The 23261-nt window shown below is 46.4% G+C and overlaps 1 protein-coding gene across 5 annotated transcripts in view; it reads right to left on the minus strand.

Moving 5' to 3' along the window:
• The window catches only part of mab21l3 (mab-21-like 3), a 73004-nt gene that overhangs the window by 45754 nt on the left and 3989 nt on the right, over nt 1-23261 (minus strand). For 4 of the 5 annotated variants that reach the window (XM_069889235.1, XM_069889233.1, XM_069889236.1 and 1 more), the window contains exons 2-3: nt 17808-17934; nt 3316-3456 (exon numbers count right to left, since the gene is read on the minus strand). In XM_069889235.1, coding sequence (XP_069745336.1) covers nt 3316-3456; nt 17808-17864 — 198 coding nt within the window. In that variant the 5' untranslated portion in view covers nt 17865-17934. The remainder of the gene's footprint in view (nt 1-3315; nt 3457-17807; nt 17935-23261) is intronic. The other variant, XM_069889237.1, reaches the window with a different exon arrangement.

Genomic DNA, 23261 nt, shown 5'->3' on the forward strand with positions numbered 1-23261 from the left:
TCGACAATGAGATAGACAACAGACTCGCCAAGGCAAATAGCGCCTTTGGAAGACTACACAAAAGAGTCTGGAAAAACAACCAACTAAAAAAACCTCACAAAGATAAGCGTATACAGAGCCGTTGTCATACCCACACTCCTGTTCGGCTCCGAATCATGGGTCCTCTACCGGCACCACCTACGGCTCCTAGAACGCTTCCACCAGCGTTGTCTCCGCTCCATCCTCAACATCCATTGGAGCGCTTCCATCCCTAACGTCGAAGTACTCGAGATGGCAGAGGTCGACAGCATCGAGTCCACGCTACTGAAGATCCAGCTGCGCTGGATGGGTCACGTCTCCAGAATGGAGGACCATCGCCTTCCCAAGATCGTGTTATATGGCGAGCTCTCCACTGGCCACCGTGACAGAGGTGCACCAAAGAAAAGGTACAAGGACTGCCTAAAGAAATCTCTTGGTGCCTGCCACATTGACCACCGCCAGTGGGCTGATAACGCCTCAAACCGTGCATCTTGGCGCCTCACAGTTTGGCGGGCAGCAACCTCTTTTGAAGAAGACCGCAGAGCCCACCTCACTGACAAAAGGCAAAGGAGGAAAAACCCAACACCCAACCCCAACCAACCAATTTTCCCCTGCAACCGCTGCAATCGTGTCTGCCTGTCCCGCATCGGACTTGTCAGCCACAAACGAGCCTGCAGCTGACGTGGACTTTTTACCCCCTCCATAAATCTTCGTCCGCGAAGCCAAGCCAAAGAAAAAAGAAATCTTTTGGTGAGCATGTGTCTGTGTTGGTGAGTGTGTATCTATGCTGGTGAGTGTGTTTCTGTGTTAGTGAGTATGTATCTGTTGGTGAGTGTGTGTTGGTGAGTGTATGTCTGTATTGGTGAGTGTTTGTCTATATTGGTGAATGTTTGTGTTGGTGAGTATGTATCTGTTGGTGAGTGTGTGTTGGTAAGTGTGTATCTGTGTTGGTGAGTATGTAACTGTTGGTGTTTGTGTGTTGGTGAGTGTGTTTCTGTGTTAGTGAGTATGTGTTGGGGAGTGTGTGTTGGTGAGTGTGTTTCTGTGTTGGTGAGTGTGTGTTGGTGAGTGTGTTTCTGTGTTGGTGAGTGTGCATCTATGTTGATAAGTGTGTTTCTGTGTTAGTGAGTATGTGTTGGTGAGTGTGTTTCTGTGTTGGTGAGTATGTATCTGTTGGTGATTGTGTGTTGGTGAGTGTGTATCTGTGTTGGTGAGTGTGTATCTGCGTTGATGAGTGTGTTTCTGTTGGTGAGTATGTACTGTTGGTGATTATGTGTTGGTGAGTGTGTATCTGTGTTGGTGAGTGTGTACTGTTGGTGATTGTGTGTTGGTGAGTGTGTGTGTGTTGGTGAGTGTGTATCTGTATTGGTGAGTGTGTGTGTGTTGGTGAGTCTGTATGTGTTGGTGAGTCTGTATGTGTTGGTGAGTGTTTTTCAGTGTTGGTGAGTGTGTTTCAGTGTTGGTGAGTGAATCTTTTGCTTTGTGTTTCTGTGTTGGTGAGTGTGTTTCTGTGTTGGTGAGTGTGTTTCTGTGTTGGTGAGTGTGTTTCTGTGTTGGTGAGTGTGTTTCTGTGTTGGTGAGTGTGTTTCTGTGTTGGTGAGTGTGTTTCTGTCTGGTGAGTGTGTTTCTGTGTTGGTGAGTGTGTTTCTGTGTTGGTGAGTGTGTTTCTGTGTTGGTGAGTGTGTTTCTGTGTTGGTGAGTGTGTTTCTGTGTTGGTGAGTGTATCTTTTGGTGAGTGTGTATCTTGGTGAGTGTGTGCATGTGTTGGAGAGTGTTTATTTGTGTGTGTGTGTGTGTGTGTGTGTGTGTGTGTGTGTGTGTGTGTGTGTGTTGGTGAGTGTGTGTGTGTTGGTGAGTGTGTGCCTGTGTTGTTGAGCATGTATCAGTTGGTGAGTGTGTTTCTTGCAAGCTTTTCAAGGACTAACCAAGGCAATCTGACCATTCAGAACAATTTGATAAGTCTTCTCCAACTCAGGCAACTATTAATCAGTAAAAGAGCATCAACCTTCACCTACTTGTGAGGATTTATTTTTTTTAAATTTCCATCTTTTCAAATACTGTTAACAAGAAAATATAGCAGAATCAATGTTTAAACCAGAGTTATTCTCCAACACCTCTTGCATAGGACTACATTTTAACTAACGTGACCCACATACAAAGTTTATTTGCATTACTAACAAATGTCAGCAAGTTTGGACTGAAATCAATGGGAAGATTAACCACAGCTCCCTTGTTTTCCCCTGGTGATAAAGGACAATTTCCCTTTAAGACATGGCAATGTCTTGATTTCACAATATTCAAGAAGTCTTCAACCATAAACCATGTAAAGGAGCTATCCAAAATGGCCTGCTCCATCCCAGACTGGCATTTTTTTGCCCAAGGCTCATTATAAAGTTTTTTTTGATTGTCCATCTCCTCTCTAAAAGATCCAGGGGGGCAACAGGATAAATTGGGAGAAGAAATAATAACCTGCATCAACATACTGCTGGAAAGTGGACATGTCCTGGCCGGCTGCGTCACAGTGTGGTGCGGTTGCAGTACAGAATTTGATCAGAGGTCAATCCACAGAACTATAAGAGAGGCAGAGAGGATCACTGGGGTTTCCCTCCCCCGGCCAGTGACATGATCTACCAGGATCGTTGTCTGAAGAGAATGCACAAAATCATTGAGGATCTCTTCCACCCCGCACACAGCATCTTTTGACTTCTCCAATTGGAAAAGAGGTACAGAAATATCAAAACAAGCCCCACCAGGCTGAGAAACAGCTTCATCCCATGAGCAGTGAGAATGCTGAACAATCAAAGGATCTTCTAACACTAACCATCTGAGACTCTACTGTCTACTAAAGAATATTTATTTGTGTACATTTATCCTGTTTATGAATTGTTTATTTGTGTGTATGTTACGTCGGGTTGTGTGCCTACATGTTTTACACTGAGGACCAGAGAACACTCTTTCTTCAGGTTGTATTTGTGCAATTGGATGATAATAAACGAACTTCAGATAATAGCTCAGGACAAAGTGCCCTGTGAATCGGACACATTATTTCTAGGAATATAGATCAGTTGTTATCTGTTAGTCAATTGTTACTATACCTCAAGTTGCCATCTTTTTTTTTAAATAAACGGTTTAATTATGAAGATTTTTACTGAAAGTCACAAAATCACATCAAATTGAATTTTGGAAGTTATTTCAGTTTTGTGGACAAAGACCATTCAGTGATTATATTTCCTAGGGGCTCAACTTTCTTCTTCTGGACAAAACTATAAAAATGTTATAATTTTACAGATGATTTACCTTGATGTTTTCATTGTTAATTCCAGAATGAGAAATGGGTTGAAAGCGGCTATCCTCTGTGCTGATCATTGAAGTCAACTCCTGAACAATGGCATAAACTTGTTCCTCAGTCTTTGAAACTTTTTGGAATCGCAAGTCCACCTGTCATAGAAATCCATCAGAAAATTTAATTACCTGCTGAGGATGGATGATGAATACGACATCAAAATATTCCAATGGAAATGTAGAGGATACTCGTAAAATTTGATCCAAAAGACAACCATCTCACCCCAGTGCTGTGATTTCTGTGTTTGAACACACCAGCCAGTTGTGTGCTAGGTGATGCTAGCTTGGATGTTTGCATAGAGGTTTATAATTACAAATCCAATCTTAAAGGAATCAGGAAACTTTACTCAAAATTGAGGGCTAGTAGAGGAATTGCTACTGTAAAATTCAGTTACTCTTGGAACCCTGGTTGTGCCAGAATGAAAGACTTGCCAGACTAATGAGTTCAGATTCAGATTATTGTCAAAAGAGTACATTCGTGACATCACATCCTGAGGTTCCTTTTTCCTGAGGGTGTGACAGAATTACCACTAATTGGTAGTGCAAAAAATAAACTGTACACAATGTAAACAGGTCAACAAATAAAGAACTGTAAACAGATAATGAATGTAAAAAAAAACGGTGCCATTCAGAAAGAACAAAAGGAAACCAATGAAGCACACAAGTAAGAGTCCTTCACTGAGTCTCTGATTGAGTTTGTTGTTGAGGAGTCTGATGGTGGAGGGGTAGCAGCCTTTCCTGAACCTGGTTGTGCGAGTCTTGGAGCACCTTTTTCCTAATGGGAGCAGCAAGAACAGAGCGTGTACTGGGTGATGTGGGTCTTTGATGATTACTGCTGCCCTCCAACGGCAGCGTTCTCTGTAGATGTACTTAATAGTGGGGAGGGTTTTGCCTGTGATGTCCTGGGCTGTGTCCTCTACCTTTTGGAGTGCTTTACGCTCAGTGGTATTTAGTGTTCCCATACCAGATCTTGATGCAGCCGGTCAGCACACTTTTCCACCACACCTCTATAGAAATTTGCCAGGGTTCTGGTGTCATACCAAACCTCCACAAACTCCTGAGGAAGTCGAGGTAATGATGTGCTTTCTTCACGATGCCATTGGTGTACTGGGTCCAGAAAAGATCCTCTGAGATAGTGACTCCCAAGAATCCTCTCCACCTCTGATCCCCCAATGATCACTGGATCGTTCACCTCTGGCTTTCCTTTCCTGAAGTCAACAATCAGCTCCTTAATTTTGGTGACAGTGAGTGCAAGGTTGTTGTAGGTGCACCATTCAGCCATGTTTTCAATCTCCCTCCTGTACGCTGACACATCCCCTTCCTTTATACAACCTACTAGTGTGGTATTGTTGGCAAATTTGTGGATGGTGTGGTGGTCATACCGAACTACACAGTCGTAGGTGTAAAGTGAGTAGAGCGGAAGGGCTACAGTAATAGCACAGCCCTGCCCTGTGATGCTCTGAGACTGTTGGAGATTGTGGAGAAGTTCTTACCAATCTTCACTGATTGTGGTCTGGAGGTGAAGAAATCCATGATCCAATTAAACAGTGGGGTGTTAACTCAAAGATTTAATATTTGTAAACATGTACTATGCTGCACTGCAACAAGTTTTATAGTGAAATGGAGAGAATGAAGGTTGTAAAACAGAGCTTCACTGTGCTTATAAAGGAAGCTTGGAAAAAGGCCACAGTGCATTAATAATGACTGTGGGAATGAACCCCCAATATGTTCAAAACGGAGAACAGAACAGGTTCCATTTGTGCCAGACTTTGGACTAATGGAGTTTTACTATACAAGCAATTTTTTTCTCACTTCTCACAAGCAATAAAATCTCAGATCAGAAATCAGAAACACTCAAGTCACTCTCATTGCTCCAAAATAGAGTTCTCAAACCCAATTCATATCTGTGAAAATTTTTCACATCACTTACCACACGCCAGTTAATTGTGGGTAATCATGGATCTGCCCCGACAAAGAAGCTTTTCTTACCACATCCAAAACTAAAAGCCACCTTATAGGCAGCCGAACTGTACAGTACTTTCTTGTTTGGTAGGAGAAGATTACTATCATGTGAACAAGTCAAAAAATGAGGAATAAAATTCCTTTGTGGACTTGCTAGTTGTGGGGGCATCTGAAAGAATTCTAATATAGTGGAAGAATAAAATGATGAAAATATAAAGCAGATGGTGGTTTATTAAAAAAATACATGCCACTATTTTAAATCAGTGTCACACGTACTCACCATTCTGTATGTTTCTTCTTGCTTGCCTGGGCTGCATTTGGCAGACCAAACTCACAGAACAATCATTTGTCTCAGAGGAGCTTAAATGAGTAATGTTTATACTATTAATAAGTTACAACAATTTAATTCTACACAATTCTCAGTAATCCTGGAGTTAAAAGGCCCGTGTCAAAAGTTAATGTTTATGCATTAACACTGAATTAGATCATTTCAACCCTGGGCAGCGATACTTTGATTGACAACACATTCCACAAATAAAGATTTTATTGCTTTTATTCAAAACAATTTCATAAACATAGAAAACGTTTTTGGAAAATATTCTTCTCATACAGAAAAGAAACTCAAAATGAACTTACTTATACCAAGCAGGAAGTGACAGAGAAATCGGAAAAGAATTCGGAGCGAAGGCAATTTTCCCTTCACATGGAATGCTCAATTGCACTTATTCAGCAGTGTAAGGAAGAGCGATGTAAAATTCACCCCTCTTCATTGCTTCAGGCACTCTAATGCACACCCTGTGGCAATCTGCAGAGTTCCTCAGTGCTACTCTGAAGTGGATATTCAGACAAAAGCATCATCCGCGAGAGAACCAAATCATCAATAGCTCATTATCAACTATTGTGGAGGCAAAATATTAATGGGTAATGTTTAAACTAGCAAATGTTCACAATGTGCTACACTTTGTACCATGAGATATTTCTATGTACTGTATATTTACACTGCTAACTTAATTTTTTTTTTAACCATTTAATGGAGCAGCCCTAAAAGGCTGCTTTAGCATCACTTTTATGCGGAGCAGTGCCTCGTCACATTCTCCAGAGGTGGGGTGAGTGGTGCAGTAGCGCTGCCCCTTTGCCGTGAGGTCTAACATATGTGCCGAGCAATGGCTGCCTTCGTTACCCATAATCCCCCGTGCAGCTGGAATCACTCTGGGAATCGCAGAGCGGTTCCAGCTGCAGGGGGGAATTATGGGTGACGAAGACAGCCATTGATCATTCTTCTGCTCGCGCTGCCAGATAGTCTGGTCCCAGAAACTCCAGTATTAGTTAAGATTGCCGCACCTGACACCAACTACAATAAGAGACTGCGATTGCAGTATTATCATCAGTGGGTTCCCCCACAGCCTGTCAATGGATCACCCCCCCTATTCAGGGAAGTATCTCTGATATCTTTTCACTCAAGATTATCCTTTCTAACTGAAGTTTGACCAATTCTCTGTCTCTGCCTAATGCTTACTTTCCATTGCGTGTCTCATGGCCTGATTTGTTCTCGTTCTTCCATTTCCGTGCTTCCATCTTTGGCTCTTGTAGCACTCCTCTATCTGCCTGCATTCTCCACACCTGTCTTTCCCTTCCCTTTGATTGAGAGAAAAGGACGGATAAAGTGAACCGGAGACAGAGAGATATGGGAATGGGAGAGGACATTAGAGAGGAGGGAGAGAGGGAGGGCACCGAGAATGGGGAAGAATTGGGGCGAAGGAAAAACAAGGAAAGGAGGTTGAAGAATGTGTGCAAGCGGCATAAAGTGCTCAACAATTTGACACAATGTGCCAGGTCATGTCCTGGTTCTTTCTACTTGATTCTACCTTCCCCTGGCACCTGCCCCATTTAACCTTAGCCTCCTTTCCTCATTGCCTGTACCCCCATTCTTCCCCCTCACACCTCCCCTGTCCGCCTCCTCCTCTCTCCTTAATTTTGTTTATTCAGGTTCGATATTTAATTCTTCAATTTCGCCTTAAGCTTGTTTTTTTTCCCCCACTTGGCAAGTCTTGAACATTACGTTCAGACGCGAATGTGAACGCAGAGGGTTGGCGACATTGCTCATCTGGGCAGATAAGCTTTCAGTCCAAATTGAGCAGAGATCTACTGGAAAATGTATGCAGCATTCAACTGGTATGTAGCAGTTCCCAGAAGCGGGCCCACCTTCGACTGGGTCCTGAGTCGCGGCTGATGGCGTCATCGTGATGTCATCAGCCCAGCCCTAGCCATACGCTTGCAGCAGCAGTACATTTATGAAGTGAGGTGGAGCGCTCTGCCACACTGCTGACACTACGTTGAAGAGGGATCAGAGTCAGTGCCTTGGTGCTGCTCACGAAGCATTTATGAACGCAAGTTCTGTGACGCAAAGACGGAGAATCTCGGCCCTTACAGTCTCGTTTTTTAACTCTATAAAAGGACTAGTCTAACAACGTGCTTCAAAAACGTAGCTCTTCTGGTAGGTTTCCACCCTACCAGCCTTCATGTCTGACACTTCCACCAATTTCAGCATGATCGCACTACCTTTCACAGGCATCAGTCTCTCCAAAATCCCTCTTGTCTGCTCTTCCCTCCCCATCCAACCTTCCACTTCCTTAGGCACTTCCCGCTGTAACCACAGAAAGTCCAAAATTTGTCCCTCCATCTCCTTCCTCACTTCCATCCAGGGCCACAAACAGACCTTCCAGGAGAGGCAGAGCTTTACATGGACATCGTCCAACCTAATCTTACCACATTCCGTGTATTCCTGCTGGGCAGCCTTGAGTCTAATGGCACGAACATTGAAGACCCATAGAAGACTGCAGATGCTGGAATTTAAAGCCAAACACTATCTACTGAAGGAACTTAGTGGGCCGAGCAACTTCACTAGGAGAAAAAGAACAATCAACATTTTGAGCCAAGATTCTTCATCAGGCATGAACATTGAGGGTTCTAATTTTAGGGAACCCCCATCCTCACCCGATTTCTCTATTTAAATATCTTCTTTACCTATTTCTCTCCTCAATTTTTTCTCTCTCTCCAGTTTCCACCCCCCCCAAAAAATTATTTCTCCCTCTACCTGTCTCTTCACCTCTCACACCTTCTGTCCTATCACCCCAGTTTCTTTCCCCATTTATACGTGTAATTTTACCTTTTTTAAAAAAATCTTAGTCAATAAAATGTTTTGACTCAAAATGTTGACAACTTCTACCCATGGATGCTGTCTACCTTGCTGAGTTCCTTCAGCCCAGATTTCGAGATGAATTTGAAAGTGGAAAGATATGAAGCTTCCACTTCGGAAAACAATATTTGGGATTGTCATACCCTCCACAATGTTCCTATAATCCTAAAACAAACAAATAAACTTTTTTTTTTGTTCATTGCAGTTAATAAATTAGGTAAAAAACAGCCTGTTATTTCTTGGATTTGTTCCCTTCCCGTTTTTAATATTTTCTCATCACCTCCATTTCTGAACAGAGGATCAGGAGAAGGCCATCCTACCCCTTAAGCCTGCTTCATCATTTGGCAATTCAAAAAAAAAATTTAGACACACAGCATGGTTAACAAGTCATTTCGGCCTACAAGTCTGTGCCACCCGATTTACATCCAATTAACCTACACTTTTCCTTTCCCTTTCTGGGTCTCTCAGGACAAAGGCAAACACCCATTACAAGTCTACCCATTCCCAATATAAGGACTAGTTCATTCTCCAGTTTCTCCATCTTCATCACATTTGCTCCAATGATAATGGACAACAAACTTTTTCAAAATATTTGTTTCCTGGAAAAAAAAATGGGGATTATGATAGACAACTTCAATCTGAGCACAAGATCATTTCAGATTTGGTATATCACATTGCAAGTTGGAGAAAATTTAAATTAACTTTTATTGAATTTAGCATGTGCAATCGCATAATGATACTGACACATTACATTAGTTCAACTGACCAAAAAATTTTTTGCTGCTGATCTTAGTTTGTACTCAGCATCTGATGCCTCTTGTGTCAGTGTCCAACAAGAGCTGGTCTGCACTGATGGATCCCAGTTGCCCTGATACAGCTTTTCCATGGTTGCAATGTCCTGCTCAAACCTTTCACCATGTTCGTCACTGACTGCACCAAGGTCACCAGGAAAGAAGTCCGCATGTAGGAACGCAGAAAATGAATTTTCAGTGGCATGTTGCACTTAGTTTGGTAAATAGGTTATATCTAAAAGATGGTGTGTGTGATCAGCAGCCCAGATTCCATAAATTATATCCAAAAGTGCTCAGGAAGAAATATCTTCATTTTCCAGTGTAATTAGATTTTTTGTACATAAGCCTCTGGATCATTTTCCTTCTCCATGAAGCATGATTTCCCCTCAACTATCATTAGTAAAGCCCCTGACAGCATCTCATCCAGTTCCTTGCCCCACTTTCATCCCCTCTCCTCAGAAAGAACAAGGATATAGTTACCCTGTTCCTAAACTTCCATCCCACCATTTAATAGATCATTCCCCACAATTTCTACCACCTTCAAAGAGATTCCACCACCAGCACATTCTCGCCTTTCTATCCTTTTTAGTCAGTCACAAGGATAATTTCCTTCTAGACCCCCTGCTGGTCCATCCCTTCATTGCCACCACCCCCATTCTTACAACACCTCCCTTTACAAACACAGGGAAGGCAACAATTTTCTTATCACCATCCAGGGACCCAGACAGTCTTTCTAAGTAAAGCAACTGAATTTCTTCCAATCTAGTGACTGCATTTAGTGTTCACTATGGTGTCTTATAGACAATGGAGAAACCATGGCTCAAGATTCATTTTTTGACATGTACAAAAAATACCCCCAAAAACTGGTTTTCCTGTAAAGGCCCACAAGCCATGCCATCAAGATAAGAAAGGGACAAAAAAGAGAGTCTCATCAGAAACAGAGCATCTGAGGATTCTGCCACCTCCTCTGATGCTGTTCTCTTTTGTGCCCATGTGGCCTCTGTAGCTGCCTGGTCTCCTGTTCCGGTCCAGCAGTAAACCCAAACTTAAGGCATCCGAGTTACCCTTCTCGCCCTCTAGTTCCGAGCATCTAATGCAATGAAGAAGCTGTCAGTGGAGAACCCTGCTCGCAATCAACACTTCGCAACCTGGTCCCAATACCTGGCATTGAGATGCTGGTCTCCAGTAGCCTGGTGTGAGGCCTTGTGGTCATTTATCCTGTAGGGTCTTCTCCCAGGGTTCTCCTTCTCAGCAGAGGTGGAGGGTGTACTTTCGCTCTGGTACTCTGCGGCTGTCCAGGAGCTCATGGTCTGGGCTGCTGAACATGACCACTGCCATTTTGGGCACAGACCCCCGCAGGTCTTCAATGATTCACAGACAGTTTAGATCTGAATGGGGCAATCAGGCAAGACTGCTAGGCAGTAGGACCCTGGGAAGAGAACTGAAAGCCATGTCTCCTCTTCTCCCAGGACCACAGTGGCAGCACTATTAAGATAGGGGGTCCAGCAACACTGCTAAATGCTGTTTGACCCATTGCTTGGGACAACCCCAAGCTTTCTGTTGCCTAATACTTCAATTGCTTATCCCACTCCCACTATGACCTATCAATCTGTTGTCTCCTGCATCAACACAGTGAGGTGCAACACTATTTTAAAGAACAGCATCTGGGCTCATAGCAGCCTTTTGGACTCAGTATTGAATTGATGCCTCTGTTAAAGTGAACCTGAGGTGCTCCAATGCAAACAGGAATACACCTGCAAAAACAAACTTCTAATCACTTTGCAAGGTGTGAAAACTCAGTTTCAGCAAGAAGCACAGCCACGAGCTGTTGGCTTACAACAAAGGAGACTGACTGCCTTGTGGCTTATAAAATCACAATTCATAGTTTCTAATCTCTAGTTTCTGGAACGTTTGAATGGACTGCTCCTTACAAGTACATATTCCTTAAAATTCTTTCAGGATTTGTCAATTAGTCTCACCCCACTCTACCAAATAAGAAGCTTCTTCTCAGCTCCCAAGCTGATAACAAGAAAGGAATGCAGCCTCATCCACTTTCCCCTTCCAGTCACCATTTAAAACTTCCATTTTTATTATATTCCAAAATCTACTTTCTCACCTCAATCTTTATCAATCATCCAGTTATGATGTTAGCTCAGCTTGTTAATTTTCCCCTTTCTTTTTATTTCCTCTGATATCGGAGGACATGCCCAGCGTGATCTGTTGTACTTATTCATCTGCTCTGAATTTTATTATTATTTTGCCTATGTTCTCTTCCTCTAACTGGTCCCATTCACACATTGATCAGATAACATGGTTTACAACTTATCCCCATGGCTACCCCGCATTTACCCTATCAGAGAAATCCTCTACTCTCTCTGCTTTACAAGGTTCCTTTCCTGTCGCTTCAGTTCAGGTCTTCAATCTGAAATGTTGACTCTGTTCTTCTTCTCACAGATGCTGCTGGCCTGCTGAGTATTTTTAGATAATCATTAATGTCTTTGTTACAAAACTCCATCACGGACGTAAACTTGTGATTCACACAAAGACATTTTGAACTTCAAGCACCTTCATCCCTGAGCACTACATCTTAAGTATTTGCTATTCAGTCCTGGATTTTACCACCAGTGAAATTTGTTTCTTTCCATCGTCTCAGCTTCTCTTAATCCTCATGAAAATCTTACCCAAATGATACAATTTCCCAAAATCCAAGGAATAGTTTTTTAACTCATCTAGTTTGGTCAGCTTCCTGGTAAATCTATTCATCCCTCCAAATCCAATGAATCTTTCCTAAGATTTGGTGTTTATAGCTGTTCACAATGGAATAGATGAACGTAGCCAGGATTTTGTATTGATGTGGTCTAACTTCTATCCTTTATATTGGTGCTGCAGTTAAAAAAAAACACAATTAAACTGCAGAAACCTGGGATGATAATTTGGAGACACGATTGCAAATCATACTATGGCGCAATTAGATTTAGATTGGATTAAATAAATACATTATGGAATAAAATCTTATCATGGTGACAACAAAACAATTAAATGATGGTCAGAAAAAAACCAGCAGATTCACTCAGACGCTGCAAGGGAGGAAATGTGACATCCTTAGGCAGTCTGGATTTATCTGAATATGGAACATGTCAAGCCATTCAATTCAAGGACAATTTGGGACAGTTGCTAACTACTGGCCTCATGAGTGATTCCTCTATCTTGCAAGAAGGATTTGACATACAAAAAAGGCGATATGTCATTTTGTTTGTGTTGGTTATCTTCTATACATTATCCTTGAAATTTTCATAAACTTTACAAGGACAATCACCACCCCAACCATTGGGTTTCTCTGGACTTCCAGCTCATTGCCATTTATAAAATTATCTGCTCTGCATTTGCTAGGTGCACAATGGACAACTTCACATTTACATCAAATTTAATTTGCTAATAATTTGCACAATTGTTTACAGGTGGCATGGTTAGCACAACACTCTTACACCGCCAGCGACTGGGGTTCGAATCTGGTGCTGTCTGTAAGGGTTTGCACATTCTCCCTGTGACTGTGTGGGTTTCTTCAGGTGCTCCTGTTCAAAATCGTACCAGGGTGTAGGTCAATTGGGCCTAATTAGCGGCACAAGCCTGTGGGCCAAAAGGGTCTGTTACTGTGCTATATGGCTAAATTTAAAATTTAAGATAATTAATATTTCTTTGAAATTTATATTTACAAAGCTTCAATAGCAAACCTGGCTGTGCAACTCTAGAATCCAAGTTATTAGTAACTATACTAAATGGCTAAAGTTCCCACAGAGGTTTTTGTGGTACACCAATCATCAAATTCAGCCAGGAGAGAATTTGCCTGTCAGCCCTACTTCCTGTTGTCTCTAGTTCAATCAATAACAAGGCCAATTGGTTGACTAACACGAGTATGACTTGTAACATTCACTGTTTCTTTCCACATGTGCAACCTGACCTGCAATAATCAAGAATCTGCTCATTTTGCTTTTTAACAACTTTTGTCAACAGAGTCTTACAAGGAAATCCACACTATAAGACCATACAATAAACTTCGATCAATATCAAAACACTTCTTGAGTCACCTGATCAAAAACCAATCCAGTTAGTAAGGCAATGGCCTACTCATCTACAGAGTGTGCAGTAGCAGCTTAGAGAAGGATCTCCCAAACCCACATTCATTTCCTGGGAGGGCAAAAGAGACATGCACCATATGAATGCCATTATCTGCACGCTTCTCTAAACGACACACACCACCCTAACTGAAATTTTATGGCCATTTCTTTATTACCTCAGGACTACCTCCTGGATCTCCTCACTCCAGGACTTTGAGGGAGTCTCTTCATTGCAAGAATTGCAGCAGTTCAAGCATAATTAGGAATGGACAATATACACTGGCCAATAAAAAACACATCTTGTAAAGACACAACAAAAATTCTTGCTGGCTCTCTCTGCTCAGTTTAAAATGTAACCATTACTTGTAAGACTCTAATAATTTCTCATTAACAGATTGAAGAGCAGAAAAAATTCATCATGCTGGAAATGAGGAATAAGAGGTTTTCTAATGGAGGGTCATTGACTTTGTTTTCCTTTCCACAGATGCTGCCTGACCTGCTGAGTATTCCAAGCAATGTCTGTTCTACATTGATAGCTGGTTGCCAAATTCCTTTCCCTTGCCCTTTTTAAATAGTGGGATGGCAGATGGAAATTTCCATTCGAAACGAATGGTGCATGATTCCCAAACTTTTGGAATATGTCCCATAACTGTTCTCACCTACTTGCCCAAAACTCTAGAACCATAGAACATTATAGCGCAGAAACAGGCTCTTTGGCCATTCTAGACGGTGCCAAACGATTATTTTATCTAGTCCCACTGATATGCACCCAGTCCATATCCCTCCAAACCCTTCCCATCTGTGTCCCTGTCCAAAAGTTAAAATTCTTAAATGCCCTTCTCAAATGTTAAAATTGAGCCTGCATTCACCACTTCAGCTGGCAGTTTGTCCACACTCCCATCACTCCACCTGTGAAGTTCCCCCAAATTTTCCCCTTAAATTTTTCCCCTTTCACCCTTAACCCATGTCCCCTGGTTTGTATCTCATCTAACCTTGGTGGAAAAAGTCATCTTGCATTTACTCTATAACTCTCATAATTTTGTATACCTCTATTAAATCTCCCCTCATTCTTCTACGCTCCTGTAATTTAATTTGTCAAGTCCCAGCATCATCCTAGTAAATCTTCCCAGCACTCGTTCAATATTACTGATATCCAGATTGGAAACTATCTGGGAACTTGTCACTCTTCAATACTATCACCTGCTTTGTTACTGTTTGAATCTACTGAATTTGCCTAAATAATATGCTGACAGCAGTCCTTTGATACAGGAGTGAATCCTTCATTTAGATATGTCTAGACATTCAGTGTTAGGAGGTGCTGTTAAACACTGCCTATTTCTTGCCCAATCATGTGGAAGAAGTAAAAACATAAAGCTGGAGAAACCCAGCAGGTCAAATGTGCTTTACATAGCAAAGATACATAAGCAACGTTTTGGGCTTGAGCCCGTCATCAAGGAATGAAGGAGGAAGGATGTGGAAAAACCTTCTCCAATGAGTTTTAGCACCTTTTTCTGCTTCAAATTTTTTTCCATCCTCCATTTCTTAAGCATAAGCTTCCCCTTATTGTCAGCAGCTAAAAGCACATCATGATCCATTTCCAACTCCTTTCCATCAATGAGAAGATAAGAAATAAGAGCAGGATTAAGTTATCCAGCCCATTGAGCCTGCTCCCATCATTCAATATCATGGTTGATCTGGCTGTGGTCTCTGCTCCACCTACCTGCTTTTTCCCCATGACCCTTAATTCACCTACTATGGAAAAACCTATCTAACAGATATTTAATGGGGTAGCCTAACCTGCTTCCTTGGACAGAATATTCCACAAATAGACTATTCTCTAGGAAAAGCAGTTCCTCTTCATCTCTAGCCCAAATGTATTTCCCACACAACCTTCAGGCTATAGTCTCACCTTCCAGTGGAAACAACTTTCTTTCTATCTTATCTATCCCTTTCTGAATTTTATATATTTCTGTAAGATTTCCTCTCATTCTTCTGAATTACAACAAATATAGTCTGAGGTGATCTCTCCTCATGGGCTAATTCCTTATCTCTGGAATTAACCTCTGGTGAACCACCTCTGCACTATCTCCAAAGCAAGTGCATTATTTCTCAAGTAAGGAGATTAGAACTCCAGATGTGGCCCCACTAGTACCTTGTACAGTCACAGCAGAACATCGTTGCTCTAAAATCCAGTGTCTCGAGCAATAAAGACTTACTTTCTTGACTACCTGTTGCACCTGCAAACCAAACTTTTGTTATTCATGCTGCAACTCTTTTTCCATTTAAATAAGAATCCAATGTGCTATTTTTCCTTTCAAGGTGGATGACCTTGTATTAACCAATACTGTACTCCACCTGCCGGACATCTGTCCACTCACTTAACCTACCTATATCTCTCTGCAGATATCCCTGTGGCACTCTACTCACCACTGATTGCAAACACCCATTTATCCCATCTCTCTGCCTTCTATTAACATCTTCTATCCATGCTAATACATTAACCATAACTTCACGCATCTCATCTTATGGATGTCTTTTATGTGGCACCTTATCAAACACCTTCTTGGATTCTAAGTATACAATATCCAGCCGTTTCCGTCTATCCTCTGCATTCATTGTATCCTCAAAGAATTCCAATAAATTTGTCAAGTATGACTGCGCCTTCTTGAAGGTGTATCTGCCTCATTTTCTATTTCTATTAAGATGTTTCATGATTTCTTAGTTAATGAAAACTTCAAACATCCACCTCCCTTCTAGCTAATCTATGCAATCACACTACTGGTGCAACATCCAGTTTGTTTCAGCTAACACTTCAACAAGCCATTTTTGTTTCCATCTCCCATCAAGCATTCCATTCTTTCATCACTGATTGAATTTCACTGCTGCCTTTAGCTGAATCAGGCAGTTTGAAAACTGGTACCTACAAAAGTGAACTAAACTTTTGACTCCCTATTCTCTCTACTAACAAAGCCACCTGCTCCCATCTTTGACAGATTACACTGTACAACAAATTTTTACAAAAGATTTGCTTCCTGAAAGTAAAATGGGGATTATGATAGACAGTTTCAAGCTGAACACAAAGATACTTTCATATTTGCTGTATCACATAAGAAGTTGGAGAAACATTAAATTAACTTTGATTGAATTTAGCATGTTTAATCATTTAATGATGCTGACAAATTGCATTAGTTCAACTGACCAAAAATATTTTGCCACTGATTTTCATTTGTACTCAGCATCTGATGCCCTTCGTGTCAGTGTCCAACAATAGTCGGCCAGCATTGATGGATTCCAGTTGCCCTGATATCACTTTTCCATGGTCACAATGTCCTGGTGAAACCTTTCACTGTAGCAAGATCAGCGGGGAAGACGTCCAAGCATGAATGCAAAAAATGAATTTTCAATGGCACTTCATGGTTTTGTATGTTTGAAGTTGACATAAAATAGGACAGGAAATCAGACAAATGGATTACATCTAAAAGTCAGTATGTGATAGGAAAATTTTAAGGTGATTTTCAAGATCAGCAGCCCCAAATCCATAAAATGCACCCAAAAAGTGTTCAGGAAGCAAACACTTCATTGATCAGTGCTATTTGTCTCTTGTCTTTGCATCAGCCTACCTCATGGCTATTTAAAAACTCTCCTGGGCAAGCATCCTGCTTTATCTCTCAAAATGTTTGCTTAATTTCTTAACTTACAATAAAATTGGCACAGCAATCGTCACAGTTCGCTAATCTATCAGCTCAATTTAATATTGATCATGCACTTGTGCAATCTCTCCCTCCTCCTATCCCACCGCTCTCTATGAAAACTGTGGGTCTGTAACTCTGGCCACTTCTGCATCCACATTCCCCTTCACCCATTATTGGGAGAATAAGACTCCCAATTAAAGACTCCGTTTTTCCACAGTCTTTAATTCCTCTGCAAACTCTCTCTTCCTTTAAGATGTTTCTCAAAACACCTTTATTTGATTCAGGTTGTATTTTCTTGGCCCAGACACATGTGTCAATTTTGCTCGATTTCAGATGCCACACTACGTTTTAACTTAACAATTTATCCTGTTAATGGTCAGTTGAAGTCGTCTTGGATAAAATCTCTTCTGGTGGCGGAAGCTGCACATTTGCAGCAACGTATATGGTGTGAAACACAAATAGGGAGGAGTTGTCCATAAATCCAAAAAGACGCAGAATTACCAGAACTGCTTTGATGGGATGGAAGTTCAATAACTGAAGGATTAAATGTCAGTAACAATTCATCGGTAATACTGAATATGCAAAAATATAATTCCAATTATTGCAAACCATTGCCCTTTAACCTGAGCAATTTTGTACTGTTTCTGGTGTTGACTTCACTAAATTCCATCTCACACAAATCTCCACCAACCTGATTGTGGAGGTAAAGGTCCAGATCCTCTTCTGTAAGTTCAACCATTTCGGTCATAATTCTTCTCTCCTTTTCCTGTTCTCAAATATAGTCCTTTCCCATGGAACTGTGCACTCGCTGACTGTTCCTTTAAAAAAAATCCAAGCATTAACAATCCCTTGGCCTACTTGGTACAATTCTTTATTACAATATAATATTCGGTCTATTATTATTTCAAGCACTCTCCCAAATGCTGCCATTTTATACAAATGGATGATACAATTCTAGCTTCTTTAATTTTCTACAGATACTCTGGTCTACAACATTAAAATGAAACCAAATGGTTTCAGGTCTTCGTCTTTGAAGTTCGGATTTCGAACTCTTGGGCTTCCTACCTTGGGCCACTGCACCTTAGAGTTAGCCTGGTCCCTGCTCCTACTTTGAGCCACTGCCCCTCGGAGTTACCTTGGTCCCTGCTTCTCCTACTTTGGGCCACTGCCCCTCAGAGTTACCCTGGCCCCTGCTCCTCCTACTTTGGGCCACTGCCCCTCAGAGTTACCCCGGTCCCTGCACTTCCTACCTTGGGTCACTGCCCCTCGGAGTTACCCTGATCCCTGCTCCTCCTACCTTGGGTCACTGCCCCTCGGAGTTACCCTGGTCCCTGCTCCTCCTACCTTGGGTCACTGCCCCTTGGAGTTACCCTGGACCCTGCTCCTCCTACCTTGGGTCACTGCCCCTCGGAGTTACCCTGGTCCCTGCTCCTCCTACCTTGGGTCACTGCCGCTCGGAGTTACCCTGGTCCCTGCTCCTCCTACCTTGGGTCACTGCCCCTCGGAGTTACCCCGGTCCCTGCTCCTCCTACCTTGGGTCACTGCCCCTCGGAGTTACCCTGGTCCCTGCTCCTCCTACCTTGGGTCACTGCCCCTCGGAGTTACCCCGGTCCCTGCTCCTCCTACCTTGGGTCACTGCCCCTCGGAGTTACCCTGGTCCCTGCTCCTCCTACCTTGGGTCACTGCCCCTCGGAGTTACCCTGGTCCCTGCTCCTCCTACCTTGGGTCACTGCCCCTCGGAGTTACCCTGGTCCCTGCTCCTCCTACCTTGGGTCACTGCTCCTCCTACCTTGGGTCACTGCTCCTCCTACCTTGGGTCACTGCCCCTCGGAGTTACCCTGGTCCCTGCTCCTCCTACCTTGGGTCACTGCCCCTCGGAGTAACCCCGGTCCCTGCTCCTCCTACCTTGGGTCACTGCCCCTCGGAGTTACCCCGGTCCCTGCACCTCCTACCTTGGGTCACTGCCCCTCGGAGTTACCCTGGTCCCTGCTCCTCCTACCTTGGGTCACTGCCCCTCGGAGTTACCCTGGTCCCTGCTCCTCCTACCTTGGGTCACTGCCCCTCGGAGTTACCCCGGTCCCTGCACCTCCTACCTTGGGTCACTGCCCCTCGGAGTTACCCTGGTCCCTGCTCCTCCTACCTTGGGTCACTGCCCCTCGGAGTTACCCCGGTCCCTGCTCCTCCTACCTTGGGTCACTGCCCCTCGGAGTTACCCCGATCCCTGCTCCTCCTACCTTGGGTCACTGCCCCTCGGAGTTACCCCGGTCCCTGCTCCTCCTACCTTGGGTCACTGCCCCTCGGAGTTACCCCGGTCCCTGCTCCTCATACCTTGGGTCACTGCCCCTCGGAGTTACCCCGGTCCCTGCTCCTCCTACCTTGGGTCACTGCCCCTCGGAGTTACCCCGGTCCCTGCACCTCCTACCTTGGGTCACTTCCCCTCGGAGTTACCCCGGTCCCTGCACCTCCTACCTTGGGTCACTGCCCCTCGGAGTTACCCCGGTCCCTGCTCCTCCTACCTTGGGTCACTGCCCCTCGGAGTTACCCCGGTCCCTGCTCCTCCTACCTTGGGTCACTGCCCCTCGGAGTTACCCCGGTCCCTGCTCCTCCTACCTTGGGTCACTGCCCCTCGGAGTTACCCCGGTCCCTGCTCCTCCTACCTTGGGTCACTGCCCCTCGGAGTTACCCCGGTCCCTGCTCCTCCTACCTTGGGTCACTGCCCCTCGGAGTTACCCTGGTCCCTGCTCCTCCTACCTTGGGTCACTGCCCCTCGGAGTTACCCTGGTCCCTGCTCCTCCTACCTTGGGTCACTGCCCCTCGGAGTTACCCTGATCCCTGCTCCTCCTACCTTGGGTCACTGCCCCTCGGAGTTACCCTGATCCCTGCTCCTCCTACCTTGGGTCACTGCCCCTCGGAGTTACCCTGGTCCCTGCTCCTCCTACCTTGGGTCACTGCCCCTCGGAGTTACCCTGGTCCCTGCTCCTCCTACCTTGGGTCACTGCCCCTCGGAGTTACCCTGGTCCCTGCTCCTCCTACCTTGGGTCACTGCCCCTCGGAGTTACCCTGGTCCCTGCTCCTCCTACCTTGGGTCACTGCCCCTCGGAGTTACCCTGGTCCCTGCTCCTCCTACCTTGGGTCACTGCCCCTCGGAGTTACCCTGGTCCCTGCTCCTCCTACCTTGGGTCACTGCCCCTCGGAGTTACCCTGGTCCCTGCTCCTCCTACCTTGGGTCACTGCCCCTCGGAGTTACCCTGATCCCTGCTCCTCCTACCTTGGGTCACTGCCCCTCGGAGTTACCCTGATCCCTGCTCCTCCTACCTTGGGTCACTGCCCCTCGGAGTTACCCTGGTCCCTGCTCCTCCTACCTTGGGTCACTGCCCCTCGGAGTTACCCTGGTCCCTGCTCCTCCTACCTTGGGTCACTGCCCCTCGGAGTTACCCTGGTCCCTGCTCCTCCTATCTTGGGTCACTGCCCCTCGGAGTTACCCTGATCCCTGCTCCTCCTACCTTGGGTCACTGCCCCTCGGAGTTACCCTGATCCCTGCTCCTCCTACCTTGGGTCACTGCCCCTCGGAGTTACCCTGGTCCCTGCTCCTCCTACCTTGGGTCACTGCCCCTCGGAGTTACCCTGGTCCCTGCTCCTCCTACCTTGGGTCACTTCCCCTCGGAGTTACCCTGGTCCCTGCTCCTCCTAACTTGGGTCACTGCCCCTCGGAGTTACCCTGGTCCCTGCTCCTCCTACCTTGGGTCACTGCCCCTCGGAGTTACCCGGGTCCCTGCTCCTCCTACCTTGGGTCACTGCCCCTCGGAGTTACCCCGGTCCCTGCTCCTCATACCTTGGGTCACTGCCCCTCGGAGTTACCCCGGTCCCTGCTCCTCCTACCTTGGGTCACTGCCCCTCGGAGTTACCCCGGTCCCTGCACCTCCTACCTTGGGTCACTGCCCCTCGGAGTTACCCCGGTCCCTGCACCTCCTACCTTGGGTCACTGCCCCTCGGAGTTACCCCGGTCCCTGCTCCTCCTACCTTGGGTCACTGCCCCTCGGAGTTACCCCGGTCCCTGCTCCTCCTACCTTGGATCACTGCCCCTCGGAGTTACCCTGGTCCCTGCTCCTCCTACCTTGGGTCACTGCCCCTCGGAGTTACCCTGATCCCTGCTCCTCCTACCTTGGGTCACTGCCCCTCGGAGTTACCCTGGTCCCTGCTCCTCCTACCTTGGGTCACTGCCCCTCGGAGTTACCCCGGTCCCTGCACCTCCTACCTTGGGTCACTGCCCCTCGGAGTTACCCCGGTCCCTGCTCCTCCTACCTTGGGTCACTGCCCCTCGGAGTTACCCCGGTCCCTGCTCCTCCTACCTTGGGTCACTGCCCCTCGGAGTTACCCCGGTCCCTGCTCCTCCTACCTTGGGTCACTGCCCCTCGGAGTTACCCTGGTCCCTGCTCCTCCTACCTTGGGTCACTGCCCCTCGGAGTTACCCCGGTCCCTGCTCCTCCTACCTTGGGTCACTGCCCCTCGGAGTTACCCCGATCCCTGCTCCTCCTACCTTGGGTCACTGCCCCTCGGAGTTACCCTGGTCCCTGCTCCTCCTACCTTGGGTCACTGCCCCTCGGAGTTACCCCGGTCCCTGCTCCTCCTACCTTGGGTCACTGCCCCTCGGAGTTACCCCGGTCCCTGCTCCTCCTACCTTGGGTCACTGCCCCTCGGAGTTACCCCGGTCCCTGCACCTCCTACCTTGGGTCACTGCCCCTCGGAGTTACCCTGGTCCCTGCTCCTCCTACCTTGGGTCACTGCCCCTCGGAGTTACCCTGGTCCCTGCTCCTCCTACCTTGGGTCACTGCCCCTCGGAGTTACCCCGGTCCCTGCTCCTCCTACCTTGGGTCACTGCCCCTCGGAGTTACCCCGGTCCCTGCTCCTCCTACCTTGGGTCACTGCCCCTCGGAGTTACCCCGGTCCCTGCTCCTCCTACCTTGGGTCACTGCCCCTCGGAGTTACCCCGATCCCTGCTCCTCCTACCTTGGGTCACTGCCCCTCGGAGTTACCCTGGTCCCTGCTCCTCCTACCTTGGGTCACTGCCCCTCGGAGTTACCCCGGTCCCTGCTCCTCCTACCTTGGGTCACTGCCCCTCGGAGTTACCCCGGTCCCTGCTCCTCCTACCTTGGGTCACTGCCCCTCGGAGTTACCCCGGTCCCTGCACCTCCTACCTTGGGTCACTGCCCCTCGGAGTTAACCCGGTCCCTGCACCTCCTACCTTGGGTCACTGCCCCTCGGAGTTACCCCGGTCCCTGCACCTCCTACCTTGGGTCACTGCCCCTCGGAGTTAACCCGGTCCCTGCACCTCCTACCTTGGGTCACTGCCCCTCGGAGTTACCCCGGTCCCTGCTCCTCCTACCTTGGGTCACTGCCCCTCGGAGTTACCCCGGTCCCTGCTCCTCCTACCTTGGGTCACTGCCCCTCGGAGTTACCCTGGTCCCTGCTCCTCCTACCTTGGGTCACTGCCCCTCGGAGTTACCCTGGTCCCTGCTCCTCCTACCTTGGGTCACTGCCCCTCGGAGTTACCCTGGTCCCTGCTCCTCCTACCTTGGGTCACTGCCCCTCGGAGTTACCCCGGTCCCTGCACCTCCTACCTTGGGTCACTGCCCCTCGGAGTTACCCTGGTCCCTGCTCCTCCTACCTTGGGTCACTGCCCCTCGGAGTTACCCCGGTCCCTGCTCCTCCTACCTTGGGTCACTGCCCCTCGGAGTTACCCTGGTCCCTGCTCCTCCTACCTTGGGTCACTGCCCCTCGGAGTTACCCTGGTCCCTGCTCCTCCTACCTTGGGTCACTGCCCCTCGGAGTTACCCTGGTCCCTGCTCCTCCTACCTTGGGTCACTGCCCCTCGGAGTTACCCTGGTCCCTGCTCCTCCTACCTTGGGTCACTGCCCCTCGGAGTTACCCTGATCCCTGCTCCTCCTACCTTGGGTCACTGCCCCTCGGAGTTACCCTGGTCCCTGCTCCTCCTACCTTGGGTCACTGCCCCTCGGAGTTACCCTGGTCCCTGCTCCTCCTACCTTGGGTCACTGCCCCTCGGAGTTACCCTGGTCCCTGCTCCTCCTACCTTGGGTCACTGCCCCTCGGAGTTACCCTGGTCCCTGCTCCTCCTACCTTGGGTCAC

This window comes from Narcine bancroftii, chromosome 7, assembly GCF_036971445.1.
Source record: "Narcine bancroftii isolate sNarBan1 chromosome 7, sNarBan1.hap1, whole genome shotgun sequence".
In the NCBI taxonomy this organism is placed as follows: Eukaryota; Metazoa; Chordata; class Chondrichthyes; order Torpediniformes; family Narcinidae; genus Narcine; species Narcine bancroftii.